The sequence below is a fragment of the Pseudorasbora parva genome, chromosome 25 (genome assembly GCF_024679245.1).
Source record: "Pseudorasbora parva isolate DD20220531a chromosome 25, ASM2467924v1, whole genome shotgun sequence".
NCBI lineage: Eukaryota > Metazoa > Chordata > Actinopteri > Cypriniformes > Gobionidae > Pseudorasbora > Pseudorasbora parva.
Genome location: NC_090196.1, coordinates 19,513,303 through 19,530,915, shown reverse-complemented (window position 1 = coordinate 19,530,915; position 17,613 = coordinate 19,513,303). Strand labels below are relative to the sequence as shown.

General features: G+C 36.6%; 3 protein-coding genes across 3 annotated transcripts; all 3 read right to left on the bottom strand.

Moving 5' to 3' along the window:
* Positions 1-77: 77 nt before the first annotated feature.
* On the bottom strand, positions 78-4,151 carry sycp3 (synaptonemal complex protein 3). The gene is made up of 9 exons (XM_067436843.1): positions 3,937-4,151; positions 3,509-3,645; positions 2,178-2,259; positions 2,062-2,096; positions 1,864-1,981; positions 1,691-1,790; positions 1,366-1,464; positions 1,163-1,267; positions 78-389 (listed from the first exon to the last, which is right to left on the bottom strand). The coding sequence occupies exons 2-9, from the start codon at positions 3,636-3,638 to the stop codon at positions 336-338; spliced, it is 723 nt and encodes a 240-aa protein (XP_067292944.1). The 5' UTR covers positions 3,639-3,645; positions 3,937-4,151; the 3' UTR covers positions 78-335.
* A 134-nt stretch (positions 4,152-4,285) lies between these two features.
* actr6 (actin related protein 6) lies at positions 4,286-9,936 on the bottom strand. Its single transcript, XM_067436842.1, has 11 exons — positions 9,700-9,936; positions 9,482-9,599; positions 9,327-9,395; positions 9,089-9,212; positions 8,883-9,018; positions 8,745-8,801; positions 8,552-8,650; positions 6,933-7,011; positions 4,939-5,110; positions 4,702-4,840; positions 4,286-4,624 (listed from the first exon to the last, which is right to left on the bottom strand). Exons 1-11 carry the CDS (start codon positions 9,765-9,767, stop codon positions 4,495-4,497), a joined length of 1,191 nt encoding a protein of 396 aa, XP_067292943.1. The 5' UTR covers positions 9,768-9,936; the 3' UTR covers positions 4,286-4,494.
* A 74-nt stretch (positions 9,937-10,010) lies between these two features.
* gtse1 (G-2 and S-phase expressed 1) lies at positions 10,011-17,145 on the bottom strand. Its single transcript, XM_067436197.1, has 12 exons — positions 16,994-17,145; positions 16,655-16,709; positions 16,336-16,393; positions 15,386-16,022; positions 15,143-15,304; positions 13,768-13,909; positions 13,032-13,424; positions 11,676-11,745; positions 11,389-11,598; positions 10,969-11,281; positions 10,775-10,891; positions 10,011-10,350 (listed from the first exon to the last, which is right to left on the bottom strand). Exons 2-12 carry the CDS (start codon positions 16,674-16,676, stop codon positions 10,255-10,257), a joined length of 2,220 nt encoding a protein of 739 aa, XP_067292298.1. The 5' UTR covers positions 16,677-16,709; positions 16,994-17,145; the 3' UTR covers positions 10,011-10,254.
* Between the last annotated feature and the right edge of the window lie 468 nt (positions 17,146-17,613).

The window sequence follows — 17,613 nt, the reverse complement described above, 5'->3', positions numbered from 1 at the left end:
CTAATGCCATTCGTAACTAGCGAGCAGCAAGATTGTACAAAATTGACAGCAAAAAAATGTTTCAATAGAAAATTAATTTGTGGGGTCTTTAATCTTGACATAAGGTTAAAAAAATACAGAAGAATCTATTTGTATGTTTTTTTATAATACAACAGGAGTACAATTATTTATTAAAATGAACAATTTGATTAAAAAAAACAAACAAACAAAACAAACAGACTTATAAGTCTGAGCTTATAAACTCATACTCAATAAAAGAAACCTTCCTTTTAGAACATAAGGTTAAGTCATCCACACCACATTTCTATTGATGACATTAGAACAGAAAGATGTTTTCAGAACAGCATGGATTGGAGGGATTTTCGAACAGTGGCCATCTCCTGTTGTTGCTGTAATGATAAAATATAAAAATTGAACATAAATGTTAAATACATATTCATTGTTCTTAAAAGGGATAGTTCACCTAAAAATTAAAAATTACCCCATGATTTAGTCATACTTAAGCCATCCTAGGTGTATACGACATTCGTTTCAGACAGATAACAATCTGAGTTATATACAAAAAAAATTATGAAGTAAAATATCTAGCTTCCTGTAGACTGCTTTCTGCATTCAATCCGCAACTGACATGACATCGGATCTACCGTAAGCATTTCGAACTGAGAGGTATTACACATTACAATTACCGGTAAGTTGAATATGGAAGGTGTTCAGCTGGAAGCTAGATATTTTACTTTATAGTTTTAAATATGGATATTTTTCTAACACAAACCCATCGATTCATTTCAGAATGCCTTTATTAATGACCCGGAGCCGTGTTGATATTTTTTACGATTGTATTCGTCTGAAAGAAGAATGTCATATCCACCTAGGATGGCTTGAGAGTGAGTAAAACATTGGGTAATTGTCATTTTGGGCAAACTATCCCTTTAAATTGTTCAAAAATCCATTCTTAGATTCAACTGAATTTTAAATACGTAAAAAATGGTTTTAACACTTTATAAAAAATCTCTGTTTTTCATAAATGAGCTCCAATACAAAACCACGCCAGATTTAGTTACTTTGGTAATGCACATGTTACATTGAAAGGCTATTTGAAGCAGACATGTTTAATATCCAGAGCCTAAACTTAGTTGTGTGAAATCTTTTGTGAAGCACTCACAGTGTCCATCATTATCTTCTTCTGCAGCAGAGCCATCTCTTTTCTAAGCTCCATCTGTGTGCCCTGCAGGAAGGCTTCATGGCTTTTCTCCATCTCCTCCATGTTCTGCACAGAAATAAAAGACCTCAGTCAGCCAGCCAAACAATGAAAAATTAGTTTTTGGTTTATTTTCAAATAAATTAAGTGATGATGGCATCAGTGACCTTGACAAACTGCTCATACAGGTCTTTGATGGTTTTCATTTTTTGATTTTGCACAACCCTCGCCTGCTGGAAGAGCTTCTGCTGCTGGCGAAACAAATTCTGTGAAAACAGAAATTAGGAAGTTCAAAGGCAAAGTGAGAGACGTTTACATCAAATATCTCTAAATAGCTGCTAGATATCCCAAAAAGCGGTATTATATTTTTTACGAGACCCTTAATCCTACAATTAACATTTTATTTCCCTTAGTGTGATGCTGTGCCCCAAAATGACACATTGAAACTTTTAAAACTTCTTGACTTCAATGTGACGAATGTCTGACTCCTACATTTAGTTTCTCCTCCTGCTCTTCTGATTTATGAACATCAGTCTCCCACTGCTGAAGCACAGAGAGCACCTGCTGAGAATAATCTTGTGTCAGCTTCTGCCTGCAAACAGAATCAACATAAACATCAGAGTGGATGTGGATAAAGAAGAATGTCTTACAGTGCTTTCATTTACCTCTGATTCTGCTGGGTTTTCCACATTTGCTCTAGTTTCTGAGTGCTGCCCTTTAAGGAGTTTTTGGTGAGAACCTCCAAGCGTTTCCTTTTGGTCTGCATGGCCTTGCTGATGTCCGCTAAATGGACATTCAGTCATGTTTTTGAGTATTAAACAGTATTTCAAAACAGACTATATGCAGTTGTTGACTTCACTTACCACCAAATCTTTCCAGCATATTTTGAACCTCATTCCTGAGATAAAGGATAGCAAATTATTTTTTGATCCAGAGAAAGGCTTTATAACTTTGGCTAGGTTGACTTTGGCAGACTTACCCCACACCACCAGGGTGTAGTTCATCATCATCAAACGTCTCTGCAGATCTTTTCTTGGTCAGCTTGTCAATGATTGGAGTTTCTAATGTATCAGAACAACATGAAAACATGCTATAAAACTACATCATTTGCTCTCTCTCTCTATACACATATATTATAATATCGTTAGTTCATATGAATATGCTTATTATATAATTAATAACAATGTTGTATATATACAGTTCTGAAAAAAATTAAGAGACAACTTAAGCTTTGTACATACTCTGCAAGAACAAATACATTTGTTTGTTTTCTCAAGGTGGCAAGTACAAGAACAAAGTTCATTCTGGCCAGTACATTCAAACCAAATATATATTCAAACCAAAATATATATTACATACACACGAACAGGGCTCCAGACTGTGACCAAACGGTCGTATTTTGCAACCTTTTTTCCTGCTGGTGCGACTAAATTTTGTTAAGAGGTTGATTAAACAACAGACCACATTAAACGACAGAAAAGAGCTGTCATTTCTGCGATATATGAGAAAAATAAAATGGCAAATCTCAAAATCATACAGTCACTGCTGGAGAGGGTTCAAATATGCAAAAGACGCTGAAAAACTGAAGAATTTGCCGGACCTGAAGTATTTTTCTGAAGATTGTTGAGCAGTTTAACTGATCAGGACAAGCAAGAGACTAATGAACAATCAACACAAGACATCCAGAGAACAACACACATATTAAGAATCAATGGTTCATTAACTTTTGAATGGGGACATTTTTTATAACAAAAAAAAATGTTATAATAAAAAAGCCTTTTTTCTTCATCTTGTGGACTATAAGTAAACATTTTTTTCTGTGTGTAAAATACCTTATTCAGGACAGTACTATATAAAAAATAACATGCATTTTGTATGATCTCTTATTTTGTTAAACTTATTCACATTTTCAGATTCTGCAAGTGGTTCACATACGTTTTCTTGCAACTGTAACTTATATAAGTTATATTTATTACCATGGTCATAATGTTGCCTTCACGTGTTATCGGAATGATCGTAAATACGTTTTTAAGTTTCCTAGGTAAAAAATTGGACATGAACGCCCTGTCAAGTCAAAATTTAAATGCAATGAGCTCTTAATCACGACTTCAGAAGTGGGAAGTAAGTTAACGTTAGATTTTCGATAGCGCGTGAAGGTAACATAACTTTACATGTATTTTTTATTATTATTACAGTTTATGGTGTTCACCAACTTCTACCATATTAGCTCTGAAGTCATCACTGTAATACCAATTACTTTAAAAAAAATAATTATAAAATAAACCATTTTATAATAAATTACAGACACACCATCTCTCGTATCGTCGTCAGATCCGCTTCCTTTCTTTTCCTCCAGATTGTTGAAATCAAACGCTTTCAGGTCTGTAGGGTTGTCGTTGTGTTTGGCCTTCTTGTTTTGTTTTCTCCCTGAAGCTGCCATATTCTTTCTGTATGAAGAGTATTTTGTAGTAATCTGATAATTTATTCAAATATAAAGCAGCGACAAATAACAAACCTACGCATGCTAATCAATTATCACTAACGTTACTTATTAGCTTAACTTAGTTTTGAAACGTCGTACTGTTCATAATAAAAGGGTTAACTTATATTAAAACAATTTAAACTCGATACCACAGGTTATATAAAACTATTTTTCTTCCAAATACTAGACTTTATATAAGATTTCCCTTAAAAAGCTACGGTAACGTTACACAGAAGCATCAGTAACGTTAACTTACCTGACGGTGTGTGATCTCTACTCTAACCTATCACGCTAGCATAGAGAACTATCCAAAATGTAATTACTTTCACTAATGTATGTTATTACTCTATAACCATTTAGAGAAAGATATTTAATTATTTTAATATTTGGCGACGGTTTTAACTCCAGCGTCTCTGAAGTGGTTTTCCCGCGGATTTAATTCTGAGCGCGAGACGACGAAAGGATTATTGCGGGCAGCAGATCACGTGCCGCGTGACTAAAGATGCACTTCATGCATTACTAGTGAAATCACAGGTTTTTAACTGCTATTAATAATAACCATATGCTATTATTCATATACAATTTCAAAACATAGGTTAAATACATTTTCTTACCAATATTTTTTTATTTTACAGTTCACATTTTAATATATACAAAAGAAAACCAATACAAATTGATCACATTCAAAGTAAAAAAGCCTGTTGTAATATTGAGTGTAATGTGTAGTTGACAATATACAGCTTAGTTTTCATACAAAGACACATGTGCAGTGTTCTATTTTTCTGTATTAAAAGACAGACAATTCATATGCAGGTCAAATATCAAACTTCTCTTCGCATACATAATGTCCATTTTCCTCATAATCATCTCTCGTGACCACCATCTCTTCAAAGTCAGGATTTTCGGCCAATAACTTCCCTCCTTCCCATGGGTAGCAAATAGGACTGTAAACAAAAGAGGGATATTCAGCAAAGAATAACCAAATAAAATGTCAATCAATTTTTTAAAACTCTAAACATACTTCTGTGGCAGAACGACAGAAACTTCATATTCTACAGGGGCAAGTGCACGGACTTCTTTGTAAACCCGATCTCTGAATCCAGGGAACAAAGTGTTGCCACCAGTAAGAACAATGTTCTTATAGAAGTGGGGCTGCATCTCTGGACATAAAAAGTAAGCATATATTAGGGTACTTTAAACAAAATTACATTTTAAACCGACAAATGCATCAAATGAGATGAAGCCAGATTAAACCTACCTTCCGGCATGTTGTTAATGGAGTTGACTAACGCCTCAGGTATGCCCATCTCCTGAATGCCGATGTCAGAGGGGTGAAAGAGCATCTCTGGGACTGCAAACCTCTCATTGATGAGCCGCAAAATCTGCTCCCCAGTCTTATATTTGCCAGTAAAATTCATCTCCTCTCGAGGCTACAGCAAAGAAAAAAAATATGCTGTATAAGTAAAAGACAATGGCCTGGTTTCACAGGCAGGACTGAGATTAAGCCAGGACATTTAAAAGTGCACTATGTAAAAAAAACAAATAAAACACTGGGCCAGTGTTATATATTTCTTTCAATTGAGTGCTTACTTATCGTAAATGTTTCCAACTATTTGTAAATCATGAGAAAATTGCTATTTTAACCGGGATGTGTGAGGGAGTCGCCTGTCAATAGCGTTATGCGCTATTGCGTTATGTTTCCGGTTTTATTTTGCAGAAACGCTTTACACTTACTGCAGTGCGCAACAAGTGTCATAGCAGCCACCAACCAAACGCACATTATAACAATTTTCAACACACTCAGATGTATCTAATATGATAAACAGAGTTGCTTATACTTATGACCAGAAAAGCAGAAATGGCACCGGCAACTGTGGCATAATAAAAGTGCCTTTGTTTGAGAGCCGTGTGTGCGCAACAATCGCACCAGCAGCCTTGCTCAGCTCCACAACACTCGGCCCTGCTCTGCTATGTACTACAGTAAAGTTAATAACCGCATCCATGAACATTATTTATGCCCGAGTCCTATCCCGATTCTTTTCCACCGGCTGTGAGGTGAAAACCACATGTCCCAAGATTCTGCGCTCAAACTTGGCATTATCAAACTACGCCTTTGTTTTGAATAGGCGCGCTCTAGCGGATGGAAAAGTGTCATAGTGCACCTTTAAGTAGTTTTAATAAACGTGCCATAGAAGAAAAAAAACATTACATGTGTGCATTAGAGGATGGATACCCGACCCGAGCCCGACGGGTTCCGACGGTACCCGATGAGTCGGGCCGGGTTCGGATAGATATTTAGAAATGATGTTCGGGTTCGGTCACGTCAGCACGATAAGGCATTGAACCTTTTAAATTTAAAACTGCTTATTATACAAGTAGCCAATGGGCTTGTTTAACTTGATGCAATGGTTTGTTTTTGTGATTAAAATAAATGTAAAATATTACCCTAACATCGTCTTCCTGCATGCGTAAATTTGTTTATGTCGCTGTGACAACAACGCGCAACACGTGCATGCATATTGCCCGCGGCATCCTTGTCATTCCAGTGAGCTCAACTTCAGCGCTGCTGGCAGCAGGACAGCCTTGAAGCCATCCACAGTTGATGCAATCCTTTTTCTGCATAAAACCTTGATTAGCCTAAACTTTGATGGATAGATTATGTAAATATATCCCATGTTGCAGTTTAGGAACCACACAGTTTGAGAAAATTGGTAAGATGACTTTCATTTCAATAAGCATTTCAATTGTGTTACGTTAATGTTTTGTTCTGTTAGCTTGGGCCATTTTTAGCAGAGCTTTGTTCATTTAATTTCAGTTGGCTATTTGATTGGGCTCTGTGTAACATTTGATGCCCCATGCGCGTGCTGATGTGCTCGTCTGTAAACATTTCTGAATGCCTTTCTACAGTTGCTTAATAAAAGCCGGCTTTCCACACAAACAAATGTATGTGTCATTAGTATATGAGGAAAAAATATAGATTTTAACTGTCGGACATAAATATTTGAATGCCTGTCGGGCTCGGGTCGGGTTCGGTTACTGCTCTGTCGGACGCGGGCCAGGCTCGGACAGAAAAATGCGGCCCGATCCGCACTCTAGTGTGCATCTTGAGCCAAAACAATGGCACTTACATATTTTAAGATATGTCAGTGTAAGTTGTTTTCAGTTAAAACACAAACATGCAGTCTGGGACTAGCTTTAGCCTTGTCTGTGAAACCCGGGAAAGAGTATTGTTGAATTTGCCAAATTTCTTACCTTGCAAAATCCCTTTTTGATAGAGCTGAAATCTGGCAGCACATAGTCTCTCATAACCATATTATCTTCTCCTTTCAATCTGTCAAATCACCAGAATTATTTATACTATATACACACAACCATTCAAAAGGGTTAGTTTACCCAAAAATGAACATTTCTATCATCATTTACTCACCCTCATGTCGTTCCTAACCCGTAAGACTTACATTCTTCGGAACAGAAATTAAGATAATGATAAAATGATAAAATGACATGCGAGAACAAACTTCATTGGTTCTTGCGGAAGCTTAAAGGGTTAGTTCACCCAAAAATTTAATTTCTTTCATTAATGACTCACCCCAATGTCGTTCCACACCCGTAAGACCTCCGTTCATCCTCAGAACACAGTTTAAGATATTTTATATTTAGTCAGAGGGCTTTCTGTCCTTTGAATGTAAGTGTATGCACACTTTGCTGTCCACGTCCAGAAGGTAATGAAAACATCATCAAAGTAGTCCATATGTGACATCAGTTGGTTAGTTAGACTCTTTTGAAGCGTCGACAATACATTTTGGTCCAAAAATAACAAATAATCTTCTCTTCCGTGTTCCTCAAATAAAGATTCAAACGGTCATGAATCATGATTCGGATTGTGTGTCAAACTGGCAAACTGCTGAAATCACGTGACATTGGCGATACGAATCAATCGGCTGATTCTGAACAAACACGGAAGAGAAGACAATGCTGAATAAAGTCGTATTTTTTGTTATTTTTGGACCAAAATGTATTGTCGACGCTTCAAAAGAGTCTAACTAACCAACTGATGTCACATATGGACTACTTTGATGATGTTTTCATTACCTTCTGGACTTGGACAGCAAAGTGTGCATACACTTACATTCAAAGGACAGAAAGGCCTCTGACTAAATCTAAAATATCTTAAACTGTGTTCCGAGGATGAACGGAGGTCTTACGGGTGTGGAACGACATTGGGGTGAGTCATTAATGAAAGAAATTTAATTTTTGGGTCAACTAACCCTTTAAACATGCTGCGTAACACATCAGAATTAACCTCATTGGTTCTCACACCAATTGAACATGCTTGAGCTTCCGTTTACTATAACCGATGTTTGCGTTGATGAATGTTTATAAGTGAATAAAAGTGTATATGTATCATATATATAATCGTGTCTCTTCAGAAAATGTGGACTAAACCGCTCAATTCCTAATTCCTGTGTATTAGTTTTACAATCTCTTTATGAACTTTTGTCAGTTGTGTGATCTTCATTTGTGTTCCAAAGACGGACAAAAGTCTTACAGGTTTGTAACGATATGAGGGTGAGTATTTAATAAATACATTTTTATCTCTTTAATGTTTTTGAAAGGGATGCATTATGCTCACCAAGGCAGTATTTATCTGATTAAAATACAATAAAAAAACGTTATATTATGAAATAATATTATTTAAACAGTTTCCTATTTAAATGTATTGTAAAATATAATTTATTCCTGTGATCAAAGCTTTTCAGTGTCATTACGCCAGTCTTCAGTGTCACATGAACCTTCAGAAATCATTCTTTGTTGATGATGATTTGGTGCTCAAGAAATTATCATCAATTTGCTCATTTGTTAAAACTTACTGTGCAATCTCCATGTCCTTATAGAAATCCTGAGACACATAACACACATCTTCCTTGACCTGATTGATCACATGGGTTTCATCCATCACATGCAGCTGCCTATAAGACAACGATTGACACAAGCTCAAGGAAAAATCTGCTGTAAAGGAAGAAACACCAAAGAATTTCCTTAATCAAACGGTAGCAAGTCTACCTGTATGAAATGATCTCCTTCAAATGGTTGGTGAGCAGCTTTCCTCCTACATTTATTCTAGGAAGCACACAGAGACTTATAAAATCTTCATTGTTTATATGGTTTAATAAAATTGTATATGGCTAATGAGTGGCTCACCTGCAGATGCCCTCTTTCATCTTTCTTCCCCTACAATAAGGAATGATGTGTGTGAAGGAGAAGCCACTGTCCACCACAACGCAACACAGTTCAGAGTTCTTCTCATGGAAGTATCGATGAGCACTCAATGATCCAGCTGTTAAAAAAAGAAGAAATTAAGGAATCCTCATACATAGTCCAAGTAGGCTGCATACTAGTACACTCACCATTAATTCTGAGGGCTGACTGGAACTGATATTCTTCAAATAATATCTCATTCATGGATTCTTGAATTGAGGTGAAGTTGAAGTATGGTTCCGTTATCACAATGTTGGTATCAGCAAAGTCCACCTGCAAATATGTATTGTACATACTCAATATCTAATTAATATAATACTAATATAATACTGTACATTTACGAAAAAGAAAATGTGATATGTTTGAGTAATCATTCAAGTAGCCTACCTTAAACATCTCTTTTCCAAAAAGATGATCCCAGACTTTGCGTTGCACATCCCAGTTCACAAGATACCCCTGATATGGATGCAGACGAGGTGAAGTAAACACAATGAGCTTTCTATAGAAAGCAGCGAAGTTTATAATTCATATCAAGCTAATACCTTTTGAAACGGAAGAATATAGAAGAGTCCGGACGGGTCTTTGATTTCATCCAGCTGATTGGCAGTGAAAGTTTTCAACCTGGAAGTCTTCGAACGGAATTGGCTATTTGGGATAACACTAATGAACAAAAACAAAACAAAAGCTCAACATAACTAGCACACAATTCAGTAAGTTTTATATAACAAGGAAATGCATAATGCAAACAATGTCACGTTACCTGACTTTCTCATGACTGTAACCGATTTTGGCGAAGTACGCACCATTATCCAGTACGAGCGTTGACATTTTTACATCTCAGTCAATTAAACGTACTTGTCGTACAAAAGCATTAAGATACAAATTGTGAAGAAAACTGCATTTAATGTGTGGTCTAAGTAAACATTGAAACTGCTAAATGATCATGCCGTTCTATGGACGTCTTGTTCTATACATCAGAGGTCTGAAAACAGTGAATGCTTACCGCCCCCTTCTGTATAGGAGTTTGTTTATGTGGAGTACATAAATAAAGGTGCTACGACAACATTGTAAATGTATCATTTATTTGTACCTTTTGGGGAGGGGAAAAAAATCTTTCATATCTAAAATACCTCAGATCATCATAATTACATACAATTATGTAAGACAGACAACACAAAAAAAAGGTCACAATCGAAGGCGAATAAATCACAGCAGCATCAAAGCTCCCTTGTTAGATTCATTTGATCAGTGTTTGAAATGCTCCAGCTCATATTTTTTTTTCTTGGCACAGTTTACAGTACATTTAGCAGGTCCTCTAAAAAGACAAGTCGATCAGTTGAGCCGTGTTCTCAGCATTTTCGTTCTTGTCCTCTGGACTCCACTTTATAAGAGGCGAACTCAGGTCAATTAACTGGGGATAAATTAATAAATCATTTAAATAAACAGTATACATACTTGAATAATGCAAACAATACAAGAATGCACACTGCAATTCAAAAGCTTGGAATCATTAAACCCATTAAAAAAAAATTATTTCAAACAAATGCTGCTTTTTAGAACTTTAAATTCATCAAATATCTATGGCTTCCAAAAAAAATATTGCATTTATAAGAATACTTTCTTGAGCAGCAAATCAGCATACTAGATTGATTTCTGAAGGATAATGTGACTGAAGAAATGATGCAGAAAATTCAGCTTTTTACTGAATATTTGATTAAATAAATGCAACCTTTACTTAAAAAAAAAAAAAAAACCATACCGACCCCAAATTTTTGAATGATACTGTGCGTGTATATATATATATATATATATATATATAGCAAATGTCCTCTCACCTGTCCTCCCCAGGGCTTTGCAGAGGAGGTTTTGATCAGGTCTGGGGTGTTGGAGAGATCGATTAGCAGCTTCTCTTTCAGCTGAAGTGCTGGTGCAGGTGCATCCACAAGCAAAACCTATAACATTTTCAGATGTTTTTTTTTTTCCCCCATACATTTGATCTAAAAATCCATTCAAATTGAATTTATTTTACCTCTTTAACATCCTTGTTCTCTTTGTTCTTGAGCAGGTGGTGTTTCTCGAGGTCTGCTGTGTTTGGAAGTGATGGGGGTTTCATGTCAACCTGAGGAGGTTCGTGATCACATAACGAAGGCTCAGGATCACATGACGAAGGCTCAGAGGGATTCTCTACAGCTGCTGGCTCACAGGCAGGAGGTCCTTCTGGCTCATCCTCCAAATGAAAGACCAAGGAGCAGGGCTGGAGGTCAGCTGGAGGGCAGGTCTCCTCATTTGACACTGAGGTTTGCTCATCTTCCTGTTTCTCCGTTTCATTCGTGTTTTCTGGGCTGTACAGATAGACAGTTTGAATTAGACTTTTACTTATACAGAGATTGAGACAAGCTATAGAATAACTGAGATCAACAGACAAAATATCTTAGACCAAAAGTAGCACCTTGGATCAGTGGGCCCTTGGCTAGAGGTTGATGAGCGCTCTGTGATTTGGGAGGGTTTACTTAGGCGTGACACGCTCTTGGGTGTGAATGCAGGGATACCAGAGATCCGGCGGTTGACTGGGGTGGGAAGAGCCGAGGGCCTCCGCAGTTTACCCATAGCCGAGGGCGTCAGGAGACCCGCCGGGGGACCCACTAGAATATCAGGAATACTACAAAGATGTATCAGAGTTAAGAGAATCCTTTAAAAGAAATGGAATGATGTTCTGAGAAAATATTCCTATATTACCTGTCCATGCTGCATGAAGACAACAATTTCTTTGGCTTCATGATACGAGGGACTTCAGGTGAGGAGGAAACTATAAAATCAATAGAGGTTAGCATTAAATGTCACAGAAACAAATAACATTAGATGAACATAAAAATAACTCTCTTTGTAGGACCAGGAAGATATTTCTGCAATGAGATCATTTTCATAAAATTAAATATAAAAAAAAAAAAACTTTTTTTTTTGCAAATGTAATTTTAATAGTAATTAATTTAAAATAATTTAAATACAATATTTATACACATATGTATAAATATACATGTGTATAAATATTGTATTTAATTATATATATATATATATATATATATATATATATATATATATATATATATATATATATATATATATATATATATATATATATATATATATTAGGGCTGTAACGATATGCGATATGATATCGAAATCGCAATACGCAGGTCCACGAACCTGTATCGCGATGTGAGGAGGCAGAATCGCGACACACCCCTACTAACTCCCAGAATTATCCTTCCTGTCCAGGTCCAACTTTTAAGTCAGCAGTATGGCAACATTTCAGCTACCCGGTGGAGAACAAGGATGGCAATCGTGTAGTTGACAAGACCAACACAATTTGCTGTAAGTGTTTCAAGAAGCTTCCCCAACCGGCTGGCAACGTGGTGTGAGCGTGGCGTTTCTGTTGCGTGTCATCCGCGGGGCGGCTGCGTGGCGTTTTCCCTTTCTTTGCACACCAGAAGCATGTCTGACGCGGCGCTTCTGTTGGTATTGATGTACAGGAGGCCCTATACTTCATGTTAAATATATTGCCTATTGGTACTGCAAAGAAAACGTCGGCAGTAGCCTATTGACCACACATATGGTATTGACGGCAAAATAGGCTACAGAATACTGTACAGAATAAAACTGTTTTGTCCCCCCCATATCGAGGTTTGTATCGTACCGTGGGTCAAAAATCGTGATACGAACCGAATCGTGGGTTTGGTGTATCGTTACAGCCCTAATATATATATATATATATGTGTGTGTGTGTGTGCGCGCGCAAAATAATTTTTTTTAACAATTAATCTAACTTAATTAAAATTGCATTCAATTTTAAATACATAATTCTTTTTTTAAATATTTCCCCCCTCAAAGCTAAAGGGACCTTTTGGATAAAATGTATTTTATTTCAACACTGGTTTAAAGAAAAATCTAGATGGTCCTAAGAAATAAGTATATCTTTAATCTTTCCTTAAGCTTAATATATAAAAAAAATTATTCAGATTTTAGTGTGAAACATGACATTCTCTTGGCGGGTAAATAGTTCCAATACATTAGCATGATTCTGTTTTTCCTCACCCTCAGATTTGCAAACTCCCTTCAGGTAGTTTGTGGGTGTTGGCATCACTGGGATCTTGAGTTTAGGGTTTCCTCTTAGAGCACTTCCAATCTTAGTATTAGATGCAGGGATGCTGGTAGTGGTCTTTTCAGCAGCAGTCTTTGCAGGGGTCAGAAGCTGTGGAGGCGGAAATGGGTCCGTTTTCTTAATGGGTGTAGCTTTGACAGGCCTGGGGAGAAGTTCGGATGCTCTCCTTCCCTGTGTAGTGATGGAGGTCCGTCTGCTGACGGGGGGCTCTGGGTTTCTGCTAACAACAGAGGATTTGCGGCTAGAACTCGGCAACCTGCTCACACTGCTGTGTGAACGAGCGCCGATGCTGTTAGTGCTGGAGTTCAAGGACGAATTGGTTTTAGCTGGTGAGAGAATGAGTTGATACATGTTATTAACCAGCAGATGGCAGCAGATACACTGCGCTAATCAAAACCAACCACATTTTCTTTTCAAAAATACATCTTTATAAGCTTGTAAATAATTCCATCATAAGGAAAAATGAAAATAAAAGAATAAATAACTACTTGAAATGCCTCAAATGGATTTATGCATCACACAACATAAATGTACAGCATGAAAAATGTATATTAATTTTAAAATTAGCTAAAGATTCATTTAAGCTATTTAATTATTAAAGGATTATTAAAAACTATAAGTAAGCATCAGATGGTGGCAAATGTTGGTGGCAAATGTATGAACGGTCACCTTTGCTTCCTGGAGAGATAGTTAGACTAGAGTTGATGCTGGACACAGAAGACGACGAGGACGAGGTGTTTCTCCTCCTGTCCACAACTCTAGAGTTCTGAAGTGAAGGAGCTTTAAGAGCAGACGGAGCTCGCAATTCTGTCTGAATGATATTGACATGTTTTAAAATAAATACATTTTAATCGGTATTGTCGAACAATTACTAAAACTATGCATCATCCTACATTAGTGGTAAATTACACTAAATGACAAAACAAGCCTATTGTGCATTTTAAAAACAATGTACACTACAATTTAAAAGTCCTGTGCCAGAAAAGATATGCTAAGAAATATGAAAAAGATCATTAATACAGTAAAGACATTTATAATGTTACAAAATATATATATTTCAAATAAATGCTGTTCCAAAAAAGACTATTCATCAAAGAGACACGAAAAAGTGTATCACTGTTTCCATATTAAAGAGGTCATATGATGCTTTTTAATGGTTTCCTTTAGTGTAATGTATCTGTTTGTGCAATGTGCATGTATATGAGCTGCACAGTTACAAAGCTCAAAGCAATCTGTACCTTCTAACAGAGAACACTGATCCAGACCTGCCTAAAATGCCTCAATTCAAGCCCAGGATACTACATCTAACGTCCATGTCACAATGTGAAATATTAGCATTTTAATGCCGCAAACAGAGAAGACGAGGCTTCAGTGAATAGTAGTTTTTGCTTTCAGAGGTTAAGATTTATTTCTAAAGCTGTTCCTGGGCAGTACAACCCAAGAGTTTGCTTGTGCACAGCTTTTATTACAGAGGACAGCTTCTTAGAACCTAGAAGAGCACAACACAGGCTATATACAAAGACTATTTACCACTGTTAAACATTCTGCTCAAGTCATGCATGCAAAGTTGGTTCCGATCGATCTTCCGCATTTTTAGAATCTGACTCTTGTACGGTAAAACCGACGACTTATTATTATTATTAACTGTGCGTTTACAAACGCTTTAAAAGCAATGCAAGCTGAAGCTTTTGATTATGGAGAGAGGCATTACGCTTGAGGTGTTTGGCCAATCACAACATACTGGTAAGCTGGTCAATATTAGAATGATTAGAATCAGCGTATTAGAATGATTTCTAATGGATCGTGTGACTATTAAGACTGGAGTAATGATGCTGAAAATTTAGCTTTGCATCACTGGAATAAAAATATATTAAAATAGAAAACAGTTGTTTTAAACTGTAATAATATTTCAGAATATTACTGACATTATGATCAAATGAATACAGCCTTGGTGTGCATGAGAGACTTTTTAAAAACATAATAATAAAATCTTGCTGACCCCTGACATTTAAACTGATGTATGACTCACGAAAGTTCTTTTTACCTTGTTCCGGGTTGGAATGCTGCTTCTTCCTGGCAAACTAGTGTTAAATGAGGAATCGCTGACATCAGAAGCAACACTGGTGGTATCAGAGAGAAGGTCTTCAGAAGACCCAGCTCTACTTGTGTTTCTACAGCTGGGACTGAGCTTCAGCCCAAAATTACCCTGAAAGACATTCATAAACCCAAAATAAATCTCATGTGTCAAACAGTAACAGTGTATAAACAAATGGAGAGGGATTCGTACTTTGCTGGGAGGAGGAAGCCTAGTTTTAGTGGCCGCTGGCAGTTTTGTGCTGGAGGAAAGTCGTGAGTTCCCTTGGATTGCGGGTTTGCTGCGTAACAGCCCATTACTAGCCACAATGGCTTTGCCTCTAGTAGCCACCTTAGGATGCGTCACAGCCGGCTTGACTGGACTCGACGTACTGAGACGTTGCTTGCCAAACCTGGCCATCCCATTAGCCTTCAGCATTTGCTTCTGAATGGCGGGTGGAAGCTGCTTCATCGGGCTGTCCTGCACAAGAAAGGTCTCTCTTTTGATGGGACTCAGAACATGAGCTGGCTTGATGAACATGCTCAGTTTGACTGTTGTGTCCTCCTCAAACATCTCGGCCTCCTCAGCTTGGCTCGAGGACACTACGCTGCTCTCCGCTACAGAGTCAGTGATGGTTTGCTCCAGGTGGCTGGCGAGCAGATGAGCTTCTTTGCAGATTTCCTCAAACTTCTCTCCTGTGAGCGGACTCCAGCTGGACTGTTCTCCCTGAGACGGACCGCTGCTCATACTGTCCTTCATGTGAACCTCAACCCCATGAGAAATGCATTTCTCTTTATGACCAACTGGACCCACGAACACCTCATCCTCAACATCATAATCTCCTTTAGAGCTATGAGAGAACATTTCCATTACATATACCATCATAACATATTAAAACCAAATTATAATTCTTATTGTATATGGGGGTTAAATGTATTGCCGGAACTGGCCTGTAATTTTAGTTGAAAAATAACATTTTTATATATATTTTGTATACGATCAAGTTTTTGTAATTTTGTTATTACAAGAATTTATTCTAATGATATTGTTTTTCAAGCTTGCCCTCTAGAATTTCTATTTTATTTGAGCTTTATTTCAGTTAATAACAATAACTGAAGTTTAATAGCTTTTAATAACAACATATTAAAACATTGAAAACAAACCTTGCAGGTGACAATGAAATGTCAAAGTCAAATTTCTCCTCTGCCAGTGAAACAAAATCTAGAAGTAAAACACACACAGACACAAAACACTGATAAAATTTTACATCCAAATATGTTTGAATATGCCAGATCGGTGTTTATTTTATTTGGCTTGTTATACTACACTTACAAAAAAGAACAAATACTGTGGTGGTTATGACATGATGGACCATTGTACTGACATTTTACCACAGTATTACTACAGTAACGTTCCTTTTTTTTTTTTTTTTTTTTTGTAAGGTTAGATTAGACATATTGTAATCAAATAAAACGTCATTACCACTGCGAGTGAGGGATGCCATCTTCAGCCAGGAAAACAAATGGAGGCCACAGTCCTGCCAACATCAATTTACAGTTAACGTTAATGTGGTTACACACAATTTGGTTTACAACACATTTGAAACACCAACCAAGTACATTTCAACCCAAATGCAGTTTAAAATACTTGAAATAAAACGAACGTTAGTCAATAAAACCAGACATTTTTATCTTATAAGTAACTATCCAATACATAAACATAATAGAAGTCATGGAAGCTCATTGATTCATACGGTTTAATAACCGATGCTATTCTAATTTGAAACAGATGATAAACATTTGGTACAGCTCAAATACTTACTTTTCGTTTGTAGGTCTGGTTTTATATTTATTAATCTTAGTGCTGTCTGTTCACAATAAATAACTGGCCCTTGCGATCTGCTTCCACATTTCAAATTTCGTGGCCAGTCTGATTTCGAAGATCACGTGACGCGAATCCAGCGACAGGATTGGTTGGTGGAGCACGTTTCCGGAACGCAGCAGTCGTCATGTTGACGTTGAGCAATGCGCAGAACAAAATCAAATAAAAATTCAAATGACTCACTACTTTAAAGGGATAGTTAACCCAAACATGAAAATTCTGTCATCACTTAATTACCCTCATTTTGTTCCAAACCTGTATGAGTTTGTTTTTTCTGTTGAACACTCCTTAAATTTGTTTTGTGTTCAACAGAACAAAGAACCGTATACAGGTTTGGGACTTTGGGACAACATAAGGATTAGTAAATTATGACAGATTTTTTATTTTTGGGTTAACTAAATCACCATGTTTATGCTACTATTTTTTTTTTTTTTTTACTTAAAAAATCGACAACAAATATAATGCTTATGAAATTAATAATTCATGTATATTTAAATATAAAAATAGCAGTTCAATTTCTAATTAGTTTAATGCACATTAATGCTATATAATTTAATAAT

What these genes read in the sequence shown, in the direction of transcription:
- sycp3 (XM_067436843.1), bottom strand. Translation starts at nt 3,638, where the DNA reads ATGGCAGCTTCAGGGAGAAAACAAAACAAGAAGGCCAAACACAACGAC. An exon ending in TATGCTGGAAAGATTTGGTG is followed by an intron (nt 1,982 to 2,061) that starts GTAAGTGAAGTC and finishes ATGTCCATTTAG; the next exon opens with CGGACATCAGCAAGGCCATG. An exon ending in AAAACCCAGCAGAATCAGAG is followed by an intron (nt 1,791 to 1,863) that starts GTAAATGAAAGC and finishes TTCTGTTTGCAG; the next exon opens with GCAGAAGCTGACACAAGATT.
- actr6 (XM_067436842.1), bottom strand. Translation starts at nt 9,767, where the DNA reads ATGTCAACGCTCGTACTGGATAATGGTGCGTACTTCGCCAAAATCGGT. An exon ending in TACAGTCATGAGAAAGTCAG is followed by an intron (nt 9,600 to 9,699) that starts GTAACGTGACAT and finishes TTTGTTCATTAG; the next exon opens with TGTTATCCCAAATAGCCAAT. An exon ending in AAGGACATGGAGATTGCACA is followed by an intron (nt 7,012 to 8,551) that starts GTAAGTTTTAAC and finishes GTGATTTGACAG; the next exon opens with ATTGAAAGGAGAAGATAATA.
- gtse1 (XM_067436197.1), bottom strand. Translation starts at nt 16,676, where the DNA reads ATGGCATCCCTCACTCGCAGTG. An exon ending in GCATTCCAACCCGGAACAAG is followed by an intron (nt 13,910 to 15,142) that starts GTAAAAAGAACT and finishes AATATCATTCAG; the next exon opens with ACAGAATTGCGAGCTCCGTC. An exon ending in CAAGGGCCCACTGATCCAAG is followed by an intron (nt 11,282 to 11,388) that starts GTGCTACTTTTG and finishes CTATCTGTACAG; the next exon opens with CCCAGAAAACACGAATGAAA.